Genomic DNA, 19422 nt, shown 5'->3' on the forward strand with positions numbered 1-19422 from the left:
CCCTCCTCCTCCTCTCCTTCTCCCTCTCCTCCTTCCTCCTCCCCCTCTCCGTCCCCATCTCCTTCCTCCTCCTCTCCTTCTTCTCTTTCTCCCTCTCCCTCCTCCTCCTCTCCTTCTCCCTCTCCTCCTTCCTCCTCCCCCTCTCTTTCCCCCTCTCCGTCCCCATCTCCTTCCTCCTCCTCTCCTTCTTCTCCTCCCTCCTCTGCTCCCCCTTCTCCCTCCTGCTCATCTACCTCCTCTCCTCCCTCTCCCTCCTCCTCTCCCCCCTCTTCTTCCTGCCCTTCCTCTTCTCTTTCCTGCCCCTCCCCTTCTTCTACTTCCTCCCCCTCTCCTTTCTCTTCTTCCTCTTTCCCTTCTCTCTTCTCCTCTCCTTCTCTGTCTTCTCCCCCCTCTTCCTCCTTGCCTTCCTCCTCCTCTCCTTCCCCCCCTGCTTGCTCGCTCCCTTCCCCTTCCTCCAGCCCTTTGTTTCTTTCCTCCTGATGGCCCTGTTCCCTCTCCTTTTGCTCCCATTCCTCCTCCTCTTTCAGGTCTTCCTCTCCCTTACTCAGGCTCTCCATTTCTCCTCCTCCCTTGTCTTTCTCCTCCTCCCCCTCCTCACTTCCTGTTCCACTCCTCTGTTCCATTCCTGAATTACCCTCCTTCCCGATTCCCTCACCTCCACCTTCAGGCACGTGCTCTGCCTCTCCCCCTGGCTTTCCCTCGCCTTCACTCACCTCTGCTCTGTCTGTAAGGTCATCTGACAGGAACTTTGCTTCCTCTTCCTCTTTTTCTCCAGGCACCTCCTCATTTATCTCTATCTCTTGCTCCTCTATTCCACTTCCTTCTGAATCATCTTCTCCTTCCTGCTCCTCTGAGGTGTCTGATATGTGGTCACCCTTAAAACCATATTTTGCCATGTATTTGGACATTCTGTGTTCGATCTCTTCCTCATGTCCTTGTTCAATAAATTTTCTGCTATACCGCAAGTTTTGGTCAGTTTCCACTTCATCCTCTTTCTCTCCACTGCTAAATTCTATTGACTCAGGCTGCTTGAATCCATCAGCTGTACCCTGCTGACTCTCACTATCACCTTCCAAGTAACTGTGTGGCTCCTCCATAGATTCTCTTTCACTGTCAAAGATCATATCTCGCTTGTTACTTTTACTTTCCTTAACAAAGTTTTTATTTTCTTCATCCTCAATATTCATGTCTCTATTTGGTAAGTCGTCAAGGAATGTATCAATATTTTTTCTATTCTCTTCACTTTTTCTTATATCATTCAGACCTGTCATTTTCACCAGACCAGTTTCCTTCTCAGAGACTATTTTTTCCACTTCTGAATCCTTCTGACTTTGTCCTTCATCACTTCCCTTTTCTATTTCCTTACTCTTAAGTGGATAGACACCATGCTTATTTTCATGTCTAAATATCCCTTTTTGCAAACTCTCTGCACTGGTGTTGGCCTGAGGCCTTTGCTGGCCTGAGTTGTTACGTACGTCCTCATCTGAAAATGCTTCCATAGTCACAGCTGCTTGCATCATGTACATTCCTTTTGCCAAAAGTTGTTTATATGCTTTCCCTTCTTTCATCTTTTTGGACATCTCTTCACTTTCATATTCATTACTACCGCCATTTTCAGTATGAGCTGTATGCTGCTTCAGTTTCTCAATTGTTTCTTGTTTCTGTAAATTTTTTCAAGTAATCGTCATACTACTATTAGTTGACAAAGGTAACTTATCTATTATAAAATACTGCCAAGATTCTACATTATTATAAATTTCACTAGAATAAAAATGCCCAGTTTTATCAGACATTTTGCTCAGATTTTGGGTTCTTTGGGGGGATAATTTATGCCACTCTCTAAGTCTGTGGAACATCTAATTTTGATTTAGTAACATATATCTGTGTTTAACTTTCAAATTTACCACCTGCCTTAACTTTGCCATTATGCACAGTACCATCAATATTTATTCTCTGCCCCTTTTCTTAATCTGAATCAATTCTTAAATATATTTCCAGACTGATTTTGCAAAATGTTGCTAAAAAATGTATGGTTTTCTACCTTCCCTACCGTTTTGTCAAATTTTGATTGGTCTTTTGATTCCATGAAATTCTCAAAATTAAAGAAAATATGAAATTTTTAAAAATTTGAAATAATGAATAGCTTATTTCTAGAAGAAAAAAATCTAAAATGAAAACTATAAATGAGAAAGTTCCTTGGTGGCCTAGTGGTTAGGATTTGGCGCTTTCACTGCAGAGGCCCAGGTTCGATCCCACATGCCGCGGCCAAAATACAAAAAAACCCCCAAAAAACAACAACAACTACAAATGAAATGTTTTTATCAATACACTAGATAATAATTAATATTTTTCTTTTCTAAACAAAATCCTTTGAGTTCTCAAATTTTTGACCCTCTTCCTTTTATCTACTATATTCTTTAATTATAATAATTTGCATACATAAAAAACACTATGAGAAAAAAATACTTAAGGTAAAATATAAGATTTTATAAAAACTTTATAAACTTTTATAAAAAACATATAATGAAACATTGAGATTTTGATGATACATTAAGAATATGAAATTAATTTCCTGCTGGACAATATAAGGCAAAAATCAAATTGCTGACCTCAATTCTACAAGCTAATGTATTGAAATAGTCAATGAATTTGGGTCTCTAGATAGTAAAACATCACTAAATCAAGTTTTATAAATTGTGACGAGTGCTAGGCCTAGGAAGAGGTCATTTTTTGCTAAGTAAATTATTAAAACAGCACAAGTTAAAAATTAATATATAAAAAATACTATAATAAATCTTTTTTTATTCACTAAAAATACCTAGGCTTGGTAGGGCCTCCACTTAAAAGGACTATGTGAAGTATAAAATACATGTCAGTTTAAAAGAAAGTGCTTTCCTTTTCTGTTTGTTCTAGGTGTCTTCTTTAAAAAGTCATGATTCTTTCAAGAGCCCTAAGAGAGACAGAGGCCCAGCTGCCAGAAATAACTTCTAAATGTATGTGCCTAGCACAATAAAGCAGCACAGAAGAGGCAGAGCCCAGAGTCTAAGAGGAAGGAAAGACATACAAAAGATGTCTGCTTGGAAGTATAGTCAAGCCAATAGATCAGTCAGTCACTGAGCTTCCATAACTGTGTTAGGAGAAAAGCTCTCCCATATTCAAAAAGAATGCTATTATTCACCATGGCTCTCAGTAAAATATAGATAGGACTAATGAGGATTGGCACTAAATTTTTATAATTTAGCAAGATTCTCTTGGATTTCAGTGACTTTGATTTTAAGGATTTTTATTTTAACAATGTGGCAAAGGCACTAGAAATAGAAATTAAATGTTTTCTGCAGCCTTCGTCCTTCAATTTACATTTCTCTAATTTACTTTTCTAATCTTCAACCCTTCATCCTTTCACATCACTGGTCCCTAAAGCCAGGAAAAGCAAATGACTTCAGGACAGGCCTTTATCTCTCCAGGGTTGTGAAAACCAGAATATTCCTTCCTCTTGCTATTCATTTGTTATTCATTAAAGGTCTCTCTTTATCACCCACGCATAGTTTCTGACTAATTTCCAAATGTTTAATCTTGTTTTTATGCTACCAATTCCTTGATAAATTAATGCCTATTCCAAACATTGTAAAAGCAATTACCAAATATCTCAACTAAACCCACAAAATTTTAGAACTAGAAAAGATGTTAATATCATCCTGTAAGGTCAGCAAGGTAACTCACCCAAAGTCATACTCAACCAAAGTGTGAGAGGCACTCATAGACAGTAGCCTCTTCCAATACTTAAGAACTGTGATAAAAATCTTTTGCCTTGACGGTAACAAAGTATGGCTATCGTCACTTGTTAGTGACTCCAAAGAGCAAATTTCGGCAGTGACATTCTGCCGCTCTTGTTGCATCACAGAAAATACACACCAACAGAACAAGCCCAAATTGAGGCTCTATATATTGTATCCCTGTCTTTTAAATCCTAAAGTAAGTGAATGCTTACCTTTCTTGTGTTCTTTCCAGAAACCTTTCAAGAAAAATATAAATAATTTAAAGTATTCTTACCCATCATAGTGAAAATAACTCTCTATATTATACCTTTTGTTTTTGAACTGGTGATAATTTTAATGATTTTTCATTGGAATTCAGGCTCATCATATGTGTCTGAAATAAATTTTAAAAAATATGTTCTAAAAAGAATAAAGACTAGATATATGATTATATATTTATACATATGATTATATATTTTTATATACGATTATATATTGATTTTTAAAAATATATAAATGAAATTAACACAAAACAGTTCATATAGTCATATAATCAACTCTCAATTGCATACTAATAATGTGAGAGTTGAAATGAATTTTACTGTATGTAACCTATAACTCAATAAAGCTGATTTTAAAATAATGAATGAAACCAAAACAAAAACAAAAGCTTTTCTATGTATATAACAGCTTAGGAAGTAGACATACATATACACAGACATACACATACAAATACATGAGGAACTTATATCTATATCACATAAATAGGAAAACCATTACCATATTTAAGACATCAGTAGTTTCTCCAAGGCTTTCTGAATCCTCTGCTGAAGAATTGTCTGTCTCTCTCCCTTTGGTTATTTTACGTTGAAAATAATCTGAATGATTAAAAGAGAGAAGAGAAAACAAGATTTCAACAGAAAAGTGAAAGACAACTAGACAATAAACAGAAATTATTCTGTAATATAAAAGTACAGTTATAATTTTACTAAAGGTCCTTAAACCTCATATTAAGGGAACTGAACAGAATTCATTCACAGTGATAACAGGTTTTAAAATCTTTTTGAAAATTTAAAAACTGACACTGATGAGATAACAACTGCTTCATTCATGTGAACAGGCAAACATTATTCTTTTGGGGTAAATACTACCCAGGTATCAAGCACTGTGATGGCCAGACCCCAAAAAGATCCCCAACAACCCACATCCTCTGCTATGCATACCTCTGTGGAGTTCCCTTCCACATTTTACCAGGTTGGTCTGTATGGCCAATAAAAAAAGCAGATATAATTGTGATGCTATTGTGGCTTATGTCTCAGTTCTCTCTCCCTCTCTCGCTCTCTCTCTCACGCGCGCGCACACACACACTTTCTTGGAAGCCATGTCGTGAGCATCCCCAGGGAGAAGCCCATGTGCTGAGGGAGTGAAGCCTCCTGCCGATGGCCACGTGAGTGAGCTTGAAAGAGGATCCTCCAGACTCAGTCAAGCCTTCAGGTGACTGCAGCCCCATCTGACAATGTGACTACAACTACATGAAATACCCTGAGCCAGAACCACTCAGCTAGACTGTTCCTGGATTCTCGACCCTGAGAAAATGTGTGAGATAGTAAATGTTTGTTGTTTTAACCTAAGTTTTAGGATCATTTCTTATGTAGCAACAGAAAACTAGCACAAGGACCTGGAAACTTTTATAGAAAACTGCAAGGTTATTACATCATAAAGCAGATAATTAAAAGTTACAAGCTTTATTTGACCTTACATTTTTCTCAATTACCATACCCCCATGTAGCACACATATACTTATTTGAGAGGAGCTCCTTAATGAAGTCTTCACTAAAAATGCCAGTCCACAGTGATCTCTCCCTTGTAAATTCATTCAATTCAAATGAACAAATAGTCTGTCTTTATTCCATGTGAGGTATTATGTAGGAGATACCAACTTAAGTAACTACTAAATCTTAATGAACTTATAGTCTAGAAGGGAATACAAAACATATTACATAGGGGAATGAGAAATCACATCCAAATGTTGGGAATCAGGAAATGTTTCACTAAGGAGTTACAGGGAGTGATGGATAAGTAGAATTCTGAGAGGCAGAGATGGAGGTGGATGGGGAAGAAAATAAGCCTAGTGCTAAAAGAAGCTGTGGAATGGCTTGTGTTGAAGGCTTACCGTGTACTTGGAACATATGCTTTTATACATGTCAGGTTAATGTCATGACAATAAGAGAGCTAAGTGTTATATCCCCATTTCACAAATGAATAAATTAAGGTTCAGTGACTCTTCTGGTGTCAAGTGTCAATCTCAAGTCTGCCTTGACTTCACAGCCTTTCCACTCAGTCTGACTGCGAAGAGCTCAGTTTGATTAAAATCAGGGGTCAGCAACCTTTTTCGGTCAAAGGCCACATGTTAAACGTTATAGGCTTTGAGGCCATACAGTCTCTGTCCTGATTATGCAAACTCTGCCACTGAAATGTGAAAGTAGCCACAGACAATACATAAATTAATGGGCGTGACTGGCTTCTAATAAACTTTATAAAAACCGGTGGCTGACAACCTGGAAGAAATGGACAAATTCTTAGAAAAGCACAACCTTCCAAGACTGAACCAGGAAGAAATAGAAAGCATAAACATACCAATCACAAGCACTGAAATTGAGACTGTGATTAAAAATCTTCCAACAAACAAAAGCCCAGGACCAGATGGCTTCACGGGCGAATTCTATCAAACATTTAGAGAAGAGCTAACACCTACCCTTCTCAAACTCTTCCAAAATACAGCAGAGGGAGGAACACTCCCAAACTCATTCTATGAGGCCACCATCACCCTGATAACAAACCAGACAAAGATGTCACAAAAAAAGAAAACTACAGGCCAACATCACTGATGAACATAAATGCAAAAATCCTCAACAAAATACTAGCAAACAGAATCCAATAGCACATTAAAAGGATCATACACCATGATCAAGTGGGGTTTATCCCAGGAATGCAAGGATTCTTCAATATATGCAAATCAATCAATGTGATATACCATATTAACAAATTGAAGGAGAAAAACCATATGATCATCTCAGTAGATGCAGGAAAAGCTTTTGACAAAATTCAACACCCATTTATGATAAAAACTCTCCAGAAAGTAGGCATAGAGGGAACGTACCTCAACATAATAAAGGCCATATATGACAAACCCACAGCCAACCTCATTCTCAATGGTGAAAAACTGAAAGCATTTCCTCTAAGATCAGGAACAAGACAAGGTGGTCCACTCTCACCACTATTATACAACATAGTTGTGTAAGTTTTAGCCACAGCAATCAGAGAAGAAAAAGAAATAAAAGGAATCCAAATCAGAAAAGATGAAGTAAAGCTGTCACTGTCTGCAGATGACATGACACTATACATAGGAAATCCCAAAGATGCTACCAGAAAACTACTAGAGCTAATCAAAGAATTTCATAAAGTAGCAGGACACAAAATTAATGCATAGAAATCTCTTGCATTCCTATACACTAATGATGAACAATCTGAAAGAGAAATTAAGGAAACACTCCCATTTACCACTGCAACAAAAAGAATAAAATACCTAGGAATAAACCTACCTAGGGAGACCAAAGACCTATATGCAGAAAATTATAAGACACTGATGAAAGAAATCAAAGATGATACCAACAGATGGAGAGATATACCATGTGCTTGGATGGGAAGAATCAACATTGTGAAAATGACTCTACTACCCAAAGCAATCTACAGATTCAATGTAATCCCTATCAAACTACCACTGGCATTTTTCACAGAACTAGAACAAAAAATTTCACAATTTGTATGGAAACATAAAAGACCCCAAATAGCCAAAGGAATCTTGAGAAAGAAAAACGGTGCTGGAGGAATCAGGCTCCCGGACTTCAGACTATACTACAAAGCTACAATAATCAAGACAGTACGGTACTGGCACAAAAACAGAATATAGATCAATGGAACAGGATAGAAAGCCCAGAGATAAACCCACGCACATATGGTCACCTTATCTTTAATAAAGGGGCAAGAATATACAATGGAGAAAAGACAGCCTCTTCAGTAAGTGGTGCTGGGAAAACTGGACAGCTACATGTAAAAGAATGAAATTAGAACACTCCCTAACACCATACACAAAAATAAACTCAAAATGAATTAAAGACCTAAATGTAAGGCCAGACACTATCAAACTCTTAGAGGAAAACATAGGCAGAACACTCTATGACATAAATCACAGCAAGATCCTTTTTGACCCACCTCCTAGAGGAATGGAAATAAAAACAAAAATAAACAAATGGGACCTAATGAAACCTAAAAGCTTTTGCACAGCAAAGGAAACCATAAACTAGAGCAAAAGACAACCCTCAGAATGGGAGAAAATATTTGCAAATGAAGCAACTGACAAAGGATTAATCTTCAAAATTTACAAGCAGCTCATGCAGCTCGATAACAAAACAAGAAACAACCCAATCCAAAAATGGGCAGAAGACCTAAATAGACATTTCTCCAAAGAAGATACCCAGATTGCCAACTAACACATGAAAGGATGCTCAACATCAGTAATCATTAGAGAAATGCAAATCAAAACTACAATGAGGTATCACCTCACACCGGTCAGAATGGCCATTATCAAATGTTCTACAAACAATAAATGCTGGAGAGGGTGTGGAGAAAAGGGAACCCTCTCGCACTGTTGGTGGGAATGTAAACTGATACAGCCACTATGGAAAACAGCATGGAGGTTCCTTAAAAAACTAAAAATAGAATTACCATACGACCCAGCAATCCCACTACTGGGCATATACCCTGAGAAAACCATAATTCAGAGTCATGTACCACAATGCTCATTGCAGCTGTATTTACAATAGCCAGGACATGGAAGCAACCTAAGTGTCCATCGACAGATGAATGGATAAAGAAGACGTGGCACATATATACAATGGAATGTTACTCAGTCATATAAAGAAACGAAATTGAGTTATTTGTAGTGAGGTGGATGGACCTAGAGGCTGTCATACAGAGTGAAGTAAGTCAGAAAGAGAAAAACAAATATTGTATGCTAATACATATATATGGAATCTAAAAAAAAAAAGTTTCTGAAGAACCTAGGGGCAGGACAGGAATAAAGATGCAGACGTAGAAAATGGACTTGAGGACACGGGGATGGGGAAGGGTTAGCTGGGACGAAGTGAGAGAGTGGCACAGACATATATACACTACCAGATGTAAAATAGATAGCTAGTGGGAAGCAGCCGCATAGCATATGGAGATCAGATGGGTGCTCTGTGACCACCTAGAGGAGTTGGATAGGGAGGGTGGGAGGGAGATGTAAGAGGGAGGGGATATGGGGATATTAGTATACGTAGAGCTGATTCACTTTGTTATATAGCAGAAACTAACAAAACAACGTAAAGCAATTATACTCCAGTAAAGACATTAAAAAAAACCCAAAAAACCAGTTGCTGGCCAGATTTGACCCATGGGCCACAGCCTGCAGACTCAAGACCTAAATGAAGGTTATAAGAAAAAGGCTGCTGAGAGATGAAGCTAGAAAAGCAGGTGGGAGTTACATGGGGAAATTTACATTTATTTAAAAAAAATATTAGGTATCCTCTGAAGACATTGGAGCAGATGGGGACTAAAGTGCACCTGAAGGAGATTAAAATAGAAAAGTACTAAGCAGGAGAGATTGGAGATGGCAGAAAAAGGAGGTTTGGAAAATAGATAGTATATCATTTAAGCTCATGGTCTTGGCCTTATACTTGACTAAGAAAATAGAAGTCGTCAGAGGTGATCTGCTTTATCTTCTCACCAACAAATATACAAATTCACCTACATTTTCCTGTTAAGATGTAGGATGTGTCTTTCCTCTTAACAAAGACTGCTCTGTATGCCAGCCCCTCCTGTCTTCTCAAGAGCTTTGCACCTTTGGTCATATCCTCTCTCTCGTGTGCTACCAATCTCTCTGGGACTACTGGCTCATGTCCATTAGGCACAGCGGTTCCCAAGGTCCTCAACCTTTCTGGCACCAGGGACCGGTTTTGTGGAAGACAGGTTTTCCACGGGCCGGGGGTGGGGGGATGGTTCAGGTGGTAATGCGAGCGATGGGGAGCAGCAGATGAAGCTTTGCTAGCTTGTTTGCTTGCCCGCCGTCTGCTGCTCACCTCCTGCTGTGCCTTGAGGCCTGGTTCCTAACAGGCTGCAGACCTGAATCAGTCCGTGGCCCAGGGTTTGGGGACCCCTGCATTAGCACACAAACATGCTCTAATATTTCCCATTGACTCCACATCTCCCTCTCCTGCCAGCCCATTTCTCTGCTCCTCTTCAGGACCAAAATAGGCAAAAGAACTATCTACACACTCTATCTCCTCTTCACGTCCTCATTTCCCCTTCATGCCTCAACTTTTAACACTCTGCCTTCTGTCCTGATCTTTCCCTGGAACTGCTCTTGTCAGGATCACCAAAAATCTCCATGATGCTTAATCCATGGATGCTTCTTTGAACTCCTTTTCCTTGACCTTTGAGCGGTACTTTGAATTCATGACCCTACTCCCTCCTCATGTCCCTCCTCCTACCCTACTGGCTGATGAGGCTGGGGAAGGTGGTTTTGTGGGCTCTTCCTCTCCTCCCCTCTAAGTGTTAGACATTCTCAGGGCTAAATCCTGGGCCCTCTTTTCTTGCTACTCTACTCTCTAATAGGTGATTTCACCAACTTCCATGGATTATCAATACCATCTCTATGTTGACGTTTTTCAAATTTCTGTCTCTAGTCCACACCTATCTTCTGAATGTTATTCTTTCATTTTCAACTGCCTGCTTGATATTTCTGCTTGGATGTCTCACAGGTATCTCAAGCTCAATTTTTAATTTTTTTTCTCAAAGCGGTCGACCATCCTCCTGCCTACACATCTATGTATGACCCATTAACGAGCAAGTTCAGTTGTTTCTATGACTAAAATGTATTTCAAATCTGCAAACACCATCATCTCTTGCAAAAGGCTCTTAAGTATTCTTCCTACCTCTAGTCTGGCACCCCTACATCCACACACCGGCAAAAGTGATCATCTTAAAATATAAATGGCACTGGAGCATATCACTCCACTATTTAAAACCCTTTAATGACTTTCTATTACACTTAAGAGAAACACTCAAATCAAATAGGCCTCTCATGGCCTATAAACCCATGGATATTTTTCTGCTGTCTCTTTTTCCAACATCACCTTGTCCTGCCTTTTCCCTCACTCTGAGCCCAGTGATCTTCTTTCCTTTTCCTATAAACTGCTTCCAAACCTTTACCTACATTATTTTCTTTGCCTGTAATATACACATCTCTCTTTGTGTGGCTACTTTTTATCCTTTATGTTTTAGCTTAAATGTCACTTCCTCAGTCATGTCTTACCTGACCTCCTTCACTCCATGAGAAATACTGAAGCCTGCAAATAATTTATAAAAAGTCACATTATATGTTGGATACAACTTTCAAAATATTTTTATTAAGTTGGTTTTAGCAAACAGTCACAAAAAGATATGGGATGGCTTTTCCTTTTGCTCTAGCTACAAAGTTCTATCTTCACATTCAAATCTCTTGAAGTGGGAAACAACTTGTCCCAAACCATAAACTTCTCTTTTCCTTGCACACACTGTTGCCAGAATCTACTTTTCCCATGTACAGGGATGAAGAGCACCAGTGATTCCTATCTCCAAAGGAAACATACAGAATTTGTGGGTGAGATGTAGGAAACCCAGCTCATTATCAAGGTCTTAGATGTAGACAACATTCCATTCCCATGGCCCACAATTCTTGACTGAGTTCCTGATCCTTCGTTACCTCAACCTTTTATCTAGGTTCCTGAGCCCAAAGATATTAAAATTATCTGTGCCACAGTTCTTAATCCCAGATGCCCAGATTTTCTTCTTAATTCCAAACCTACTGCTTACTCTGATTTCCTACCCTAGTTTCTTGTTCTGCCCCTATCATCTGAGTACATGCCCTGTAGTAACATAAACACACTCCTAAGATACACAAATGTCTGTAAACAAAACTATTTAGAAGAGGTGTATAATGGCTAAAGAGCTGGAATTACAATTTAAAACATGAAATCTGTATCTAGTAGGCAGTGGGGTTAATAATAACTATGCCTATATTTATGAAGAGGTTTCTGGGGGTGCTAGGCTCAATGCTAAGTATTTTATATGCCTTATCTCATTTAACTGTCATGAACTCTCTAAAGTAGGTATTATTAAAGTTATTTCAAAGATATGGAAACTGAGGTGTAGAGAAATTAAGTAACTTTCCCAAAGCCAGTCACATAGTTAATAAATGTGAAAGCTGGCATCGGATCCCAGATCAATTTGACTCTACATCCCATGCTCTTAACCACAATGCTATATTGCCTAAGGGCAGAACTTCACATAGGTCTACAAGACCTGCATTCAAATCCTGTTCACTTATAAAACTGAGTGACCTGAGTCACTCAATCTCTTCAAGCCCTGCTTTTCTCATATACAAAAATGAAGAATATAACTCCCACCTATTTCATGGAGTTGCTTCTGGGTTTAAAGAAGATATTGTAAGAGAAGGTGATATGCATGTTATACACTGCTTTATAAAAATATGCTGCTGTCATTACATGGGATTTTTAAGGTCACCAAAGATGCTTTCTATTAGTAAGAGTATTCTTGGATTTGAGTTCACATGAGAGATGTCAGTCTCTAACTAGGAAGAAAGCAATTTAGTTAGAGAAAACAGCTTAAGATGAACATGAAAACAATGGAATAAATGGTACATTTCTTCTGAGCGAAGGCAGAGCATCAACTGTTACCTGGTTCCATTGGCAGCATAGGGCCCTCTTTATCAGGCATCCTTTTCTCTAGCAGATTAGTTGTAGACATACAGAAAGGAACTGAATGAGGCGAAAAACAAACAGGTGGTACGAGAGTCCCTGCAATTGGAGGTAGTGTTCCTGTCGTTTGAATACAGTCTGGGGATTTCTCCTTTAAAACAAACAGGTTAAATAAACTGTTAGATAATGTTATATACTTAATATTGATATAAACCACTCTGAGGTTGCTAAAAATATTGAAGAGAGAGACTTCAAAGTTGGCCAACGTCCTACAACATTCACTTTTTAATAATCCCCAAGGGCTCAAAAATGTTTTGTTTTGTTGCCTCTGTATCTAAGTTGCTCTAAATTGTCAATTTGGAAGTCTGTTTTTCACAAGATGGGGAAAAGTGTGTGTTTGCTCTGCCTTCCCGGAAAAAAAAAGTTACTCAGGAGACACAAACCAACAACAACTACAAAATACTTATGGGATATTTCTCAATTTTTCCATATATACTTTTTCATAAGGAAAATGAAACTTAACTTTTTTTTTTTTTACCACTAAAGGAATACATTTTGGAACTTAAAGCAATTTTTTTAAAAAAGGAATGTCTCTAAAAATCATTTGGCATTTTATTTTTTTTAAATGTAAGTGTCATTGAATAATTTTAAAGCACAGAATGAGAATCTCTAAATTTAATTGAGAAAGAACATTCCCTCTCTCAAATAAAGCCCTTATTTCTTTGTTTTCTACCTTTCATTAGTTATAATATATATATAACCTTTCATTGCTCATGAGGTATTAGCTTTACAAGATAAAAGCAAAGTAGAAGTCAATCCACAGATGGTTGAGAAAACAACTTAGCATTCTATCTGAGGTGATAAGATAGCGGTAAGTACCACTGTCTACAAGCAAAGGTTATCCATGATCATTTCAATTTTCTAGTTTGTATATTTACCAGTTTAATTCTGAGTTTGCTTTAAAAGTTTGTAAGCCCTCAATTCTAATCATTTTATTTAGTAAATTTACCTAAGAAGACCCTTCTTTGGTTTAAAAAGAAAAAAAATTTGTTTTCTTTACAGTGCTAGACAACATTATTATATAGAATAGGCCACAACTGTACCCTCTCTCTTCGCCGCACACGTGCTGATAAAGATCTCTGCAGTACGTTTCCTGAAGTCAGATCACTGATGGGCAGAGATGTAGCTGAAGGTAAGCAACAATCATTTATTTCATCTAACTCAACGTCTTCTGCCACATCAAGTCGTGGAGTGGCAAAAACTAGCATGTGACATCCACCGCAAGCAACCTGCAGCATAAATTCACAGATAAATTAATTGACACTGGCTTCAAACACAAATGGGTTTGTTTTGTTTTTTAATTTATTTTTATTTTTGGCTGCGTTGGGTCTTCGTTGCTGTGTGCCGGCTTCTCTCTAGTTGTGGCGAGCGGGGGCTACTCTTCGTTGCGGTGCACAGGCTTCTCATTGCGGTGGCTTCTCTTGTTGCAGAGCACTGGCTCTAGGCGCGCGGGCTTCAGTAGTTGTGTCACGTGGGCTCTAGAGCGCAGGCTCAGTAGTCATGGCGCACGGGCTTAGCTGCTCCGTGGCATGTGGGATCTTCCCGGACCAGGGCTCGAACCCATGTCCCCTGCATTGGCAGGCTGATTCTCAACCACAGCACCACCAGGGAAGCCCCACAAATGGGTTTTTAACAGTTTTCAGCTACAAAACATTAACTTAGCGGTAGACTTCCTAGACTGACTGAAATCTCTCTCCACACACACACACACACACACACACACACACACACACACGAATTACAATATATTCTTTTTAAAAAAAATTTATTTTATTTATTTATTTTTGGCTGCATTGGGTCTTCATTGCTGCACACAGGCTTTCTCTAGTTGCGGCGAGCGGGGGCTATTCTTCATTGCAGTGTGTGGTCTTCCCATTGTGGTGGCTTCTCTTGTTGTGGAGCACGGGCTCTAGGTGCACAGGCTTCAGTAGTTGTGGCACGCAGGCTTAGTAGTTGTGGCTCATGGGCTCTAGAGCGCAGTCTCAGTAGTTGTGGTGTATGGGCTTAGCTGCTCCACAGCATGTGGGATCTTCCTGGACCAGGGCTCGAACCTGTGTCCCCTGCATTGGCAGGCAGATTCTTAACCACTGCACCACCAGGGAAGCCCTTACAATATATATTCTTTAAACACTATTATTGAAAACTAGAACAAGTTTAACATACCATTTTACTTTCAACTGAATACACAGTATAGAGAAAAAAACCTATTTGGCACATTATATTTCTCTTTACAAGTTAGAAAATGCTATTTTAATCTTGGAGCAACACTAACAACTTGAAAAAATTACTCAGACAAGTTCTACTTGGAAAGAAGGGACCCAAGAATAAATCAGTCTCTTGGGATAATTATGTCTTTATACATGAAGATTTTTTAAGTTTAATGCTTAAAAGTCCTGAGAGCAAAACGCAAGCATGCACAATGATAGAACAATGAAAAAGGAAATCAACATCCAAACGATTTTGAGAAATAACTAATTTTCAATAAAATGCTTTAAAAAACATTGTGTTTGCAATACACAGACTTCTGGTGTCTTCATAGTGTTCTACATGACATAGAAGAGCATACTCTGAACCTTTCCCTTCGTATGTTCAAAGTTAAAATTGATATGTTTTCTGTATAGCACCTTTTAAAAACCATCTTCCCGGGCTTCCCTGGTGGTGCAGTGGTTGAGTCGGCCTGCCGATGCAGGGGACACGGGTTCGTGCCTCGGTCCGGGAAGATCCCACATGCCGTGGAGCGCCTGGGCCCGTGAGCCATGGCCGCTGAGCCTGTGTGTCCGGAGCCTGTACTCCGCAACGGGAGAGGCCACAACAGTGAGAGGCCCGCGTACCGCAAAAAACAAAAAACAAAACAAAACAAAACAAAAAACCATCTTCCCCATAAGATGATAAGCTTAGTCAATGAAAATCTGGTCACTGTGTTCATCACTGCATGTTCTGTATTCCTCATCCTCAGTCCAGTATCTTGTACCAAGCAGGCATTCATTAAACAGGTGTCAAATCAAGGAATGGAAGTGTTCCATAGTACGAGGCTCTGAGCCTTTGGAGAACAAATTCCAAGTAATATTATCATCACTGAGTAAACAAAATTTTCAAGTCTATAGTTCTTAATTGGCAAAAGTGTTAGAAACAACAGAGATATAGTGCCTGATGGAGATATCACTGAAACAACACCTTATCCAAATAACACTTAACCAATTAAATATAATTTCAAAACCCTTCATTTATTATCAGATATTTTTCTTGTGCAGGATTTGAGAGTCCTAGTGATATCTAATCCAGCAAATATTTACAGATGACCACTGTGAGTGAGGCACTCTGCTGGGAGCTACAGGAAACACAAAGCTTCCAGGCATGGCACAGTCCTGGCTCTCAAGAGACATATGAAAATGAAGTAGAAGAGTCAAGATTAGGGCAGAAAGGAAGATGTCAGAGGAGGAACATTAGAAAACGGACAGATTTTCAGAGTGCCATGATGTCTGACATTTGGCCTTTAGGACACAAGTATATTTACTAGATATAGCTATGATATTTCATATAAACAGAAAAGTACTTATTTTCTATGAAATACTGAAAGACTCAAATATAGGAATATGAACATGTAAACAGGGAAATGTGATGTCCTTACCAACTGTACTATAAACTTCAAAAAATTAGAACACAAAGTAGGAACGAACAGATTGGCAAAACTCTCCAGTCCAAGTCCTAATTTTCCATGTCGACTGTCTCCAAAAGTATACATAAGGCCTAAATCTAAAATGAAAAAAAGAGAGAATTATAAAAGTGTTACTTTCATGGATCTATTTGTAAATAGACAAATACATTAACTTACATTGCAATTTTCCCCTCATATTCTGCATTAAATTTACTCTGCTCCACTGATGTTTCCACACTCTCTATGGTTTCTGTTGTCCACACATAACATGAGGCAATAGATACCCTGAGAATAAATCACTAAGCTCTTGGTGGCTTGTGAAGTTGAGACCCAGGTGTGTGAGGTGCTGTGTGGAGCAGCAGCAACCCAGCATAAGATCTTGTGATACACACCATCATCTCAAGAAGGAGATTTTTGTATTCTGACCTCCTACATCCCAATACAATCTATTTTCTTTTTTCCTCAGGTCATTGATTAGGTCAGGGTTTTTCAACCTCGGCACTACAGACATTTGAGGCCAGATAATTCTTGGTTGTATGGGTCTGTCCTGTGCATTATGGGATGTTTAGCAGCATCCTTGGCTTCTACCTACTAAATGCCCATAGAATACCCTGCCTCTGCAGTTGTGACAATCAAAAACATCTCCAGACATTGCCATGTGTCCCCTGTGGAGACAAAATCACCACTAGTTTCGATCAATCCAACTGTCTCTTTTACTTCTGCTTCAGGGTTGTGGAAAGCTGCTGAAGGAAATGCCATAAACCAACCAAGTTGCTGGTCCCTATATCAATACTGGGGTCCCCTATATAGCTGGGCCAAGATGATGATGAGTAATTTTGTCCCTTCTCTCCAGTTAATCCTTTTGCCCACTGCCATAGCAGGTATTCTGTACATTCACTCCTCAAGCCTTTCTTTCATACTCTCCATCTCAAGTGAGGCAAGTGCCATGGAAGCAGAAGGAAAGGAAAGGGTGCCAGTATAGGTGCAGAGAAGGGGCTCTCCCTCCAGTCTGGAGATTAGGAAAGGCTTTTAAACTGAAGCTGAAAGGATTAGGGTTTAGTTACAAGAAGAAGGGAGCAAAGAATCTTCCAGGCAGAGGCCAGCAGTACATACAAAGGCTGTGAATCAAGAGAAAACACAGCCCAGTCAAGAAGCCAAAAGGCAACCAATGTGTCTGGAGCACAAAGGTGAGAGTGGTATGAGATGATCCTGAAGAGGGAAGAAGGAATCACACGAAAGAGGATCTTATTAGCTCATATTAAGCATTTTTGAACTCTATATTAAGAACAATAATAAGCTAAATGAATGGTTTTAAGCTGGGAAATGACAAGATCATATATGGGGACTTGTACTTTAAGATGGCAAAGTAATTGTATAGTAAGAAAAGCCACAAGAACTGCCTGAAAAAATAATTAGAAATAATAACAAAATTCACTAAAGTGGAAAGTTCAAAAATTATTAAAAACAAATAGATTCCCTATAAATAAGCAATAACCAGCGTTTAGATTCTAAATTTAGATTGTTATAATTCTTACTATTAGGTATTTATTTCCTTTCTTTATATATACTCCTTATCATCTTTTTGCTTTCTTCCTCCTTTTTTTGACCCTGATATTCTTATTCAAAATGTTAAGGTTTTTTTTTTTAAACCTGATTATCTTTAGCCAGAAAAAATAAACTCTGATCAAGCTGCCTGATCACACTTCCAACCTCAGAGAGCTTTTTAAAACACGAGCCACTGGCTATAATGGGGAACTGGCAAGAACTTACAGAAAACTCACTACATATCTCTCATTAGTCCTGGACAAAGAAAAAATTCATAACACCTGTCCCTGGGGAGGATTCATGAGCAAAAAAGTCAAATAATGTTCAATTATTTGTGCTATTACTTCTTTCATCAGGAGGAAAGGTATTATGAAAGTTTAACCAAAAACCTAATTGTATGTTAAATGATCCATAAACAGTGTATATTTACGATCAGTGACAATTTAGAGTTGATGGAAAATGGCAGTAAAGACAGAGAAACTGAGCTTAAGACTTGCAGTAAGGCATACATATCAACAACTCTTCTGGGATTGTGAATGAACAGTAATTCTTTACATTCTATATAGTTCAATTTCATGCAACATTAATAAGGACACTGATACTTGAAAATGGGCAGATAGTTCTCTCTGCAAAGTTCTTTGGGGAAGAAGGGACAGTACTTGGTAATACCTTGTATTTGCTGAGTGCTAGTTCCCCTAAGCATATACCATTAGATGAGGTTCATCGTAGCAGAAACTTGCAAAAGAAGGGGAAAATGCAGAAATACCAGTATCCGGATTATTTCAAAATACTATATGATTTATGACTTTTTAATGCTTTACTTTTTAGATAGAAATGATGAGCTACAAATAGAGAAATTACAGAGCCTTTTATTCCAAAGTAATTAAAATTATGGAGAATATATATTTTTTTGTAATTCAAATGAAATATATTTCACTTAATTTTTAGTCTTCTCAAATTACATATTTTCATTTAATGTGTCAATAGTTTTAATTTATTGATGTATTTGTGAAGCTTTACGCTCATTTCTTTTTTAACATCTTTATTGGAGTATAATTGCTTTACAATGGTGTGTTAGTTTCTGCTTTATAACAAAGTGAATCAGTTATACATATACATATGTTCCCATCTCTCTTCCCTCTTGTGTCTCCCTCCCTCCCACCCTCCCAATCCCACCCCTCTAAGGGGTCACAAACCACCGAGCTGATCTCCCTGTGCTATGTGGCTGCTTCCCACTAGCTACCTATTTTACGTTTGGTAGTGTATATATGTCCATGCCACTCTCTCACTTTGTCACAGCTTACCCTTCCCTCTCCCCATATCCTCAAGTCCATTCTCTAGTAGGTCTGTGTCTTTATTCCCATCTTACCCCTAGGTTCTTCATGACCTTTTTTTTCCCCTTAGATTCCATATATATGTGTTAGCATACGGTATTTGTTTTTCTCTTTCTGACTTACTTCACTCTGTATGAAAGACTCTAGGTCCATCCACCTCACTACAAATAACTCCATTTCGTTCCTTTTTATGGCTGAGTAATATTCCACTGTAT

At 38.5% G+C, this 19422-nt stretch overlaps 1 protein-coding gene across 2 annotated transcripts in view; it reads right to left on the reverse strand.

The window, feature by feature from the left end:
• RPGR (retinitis pigmentosa GTPase regulator) overlaps nucleotides 1–19422 on the reverse strand; it is a 62245-nt gene that overhangs the window by 27202 nt on the left and 15621 nt on the right. The window contains exons 9-14 of one of the 2 annotated variants that reach the window (XM_029240953.1): nucleotides 16302–16426; nucleotides 13717–13902; nucleotides 12593–12764; nucleotides 4536–4633; nucleotides 4084–4149; nucleotides 714–1661 (exon numbers count right to left, since the gene is read on the reverse strand). In XM_029240953.1, the coding sequence (XP_029096786.1) occupies nucleotides 714–1661; nucleotides 4084–4149; nucleotides 4536–4633; nucleotides 12593–12764; nucleotides 13717–13902; nucleotides 16302–16426 (1595 nt within the window). The remainder of the gene's footprint in view (nucleotides 1–713; nucleotides 1662–4083; nucleotides 4150–4535; nucleotides 4634–12592; nucleotides 12765–13716; nucleotides 13903–16301; nucleotides 16427–19422) is intronic. The other variant, XM_029240952.1, reaches the window with a different exon arrangement.

The sequence above is a fragment of the Monodon monoceros genome, unplaced genomic scaffold (assembly GCF_005190385.1).
Source record: "Monodon monoceros isolate NGI ecotype Baffin Bay Population unplaced genomic scaffold, NGI_Narwhal_1 Super_Scaffold_22, whole genome shotgun sequence".
Classification (NCBI taxonomy): Eukaryota; Metazoa; Chordata; class Mammalia; order Artiodactyla; family Monodontidae; genus Monodon; species Monodon monoceros.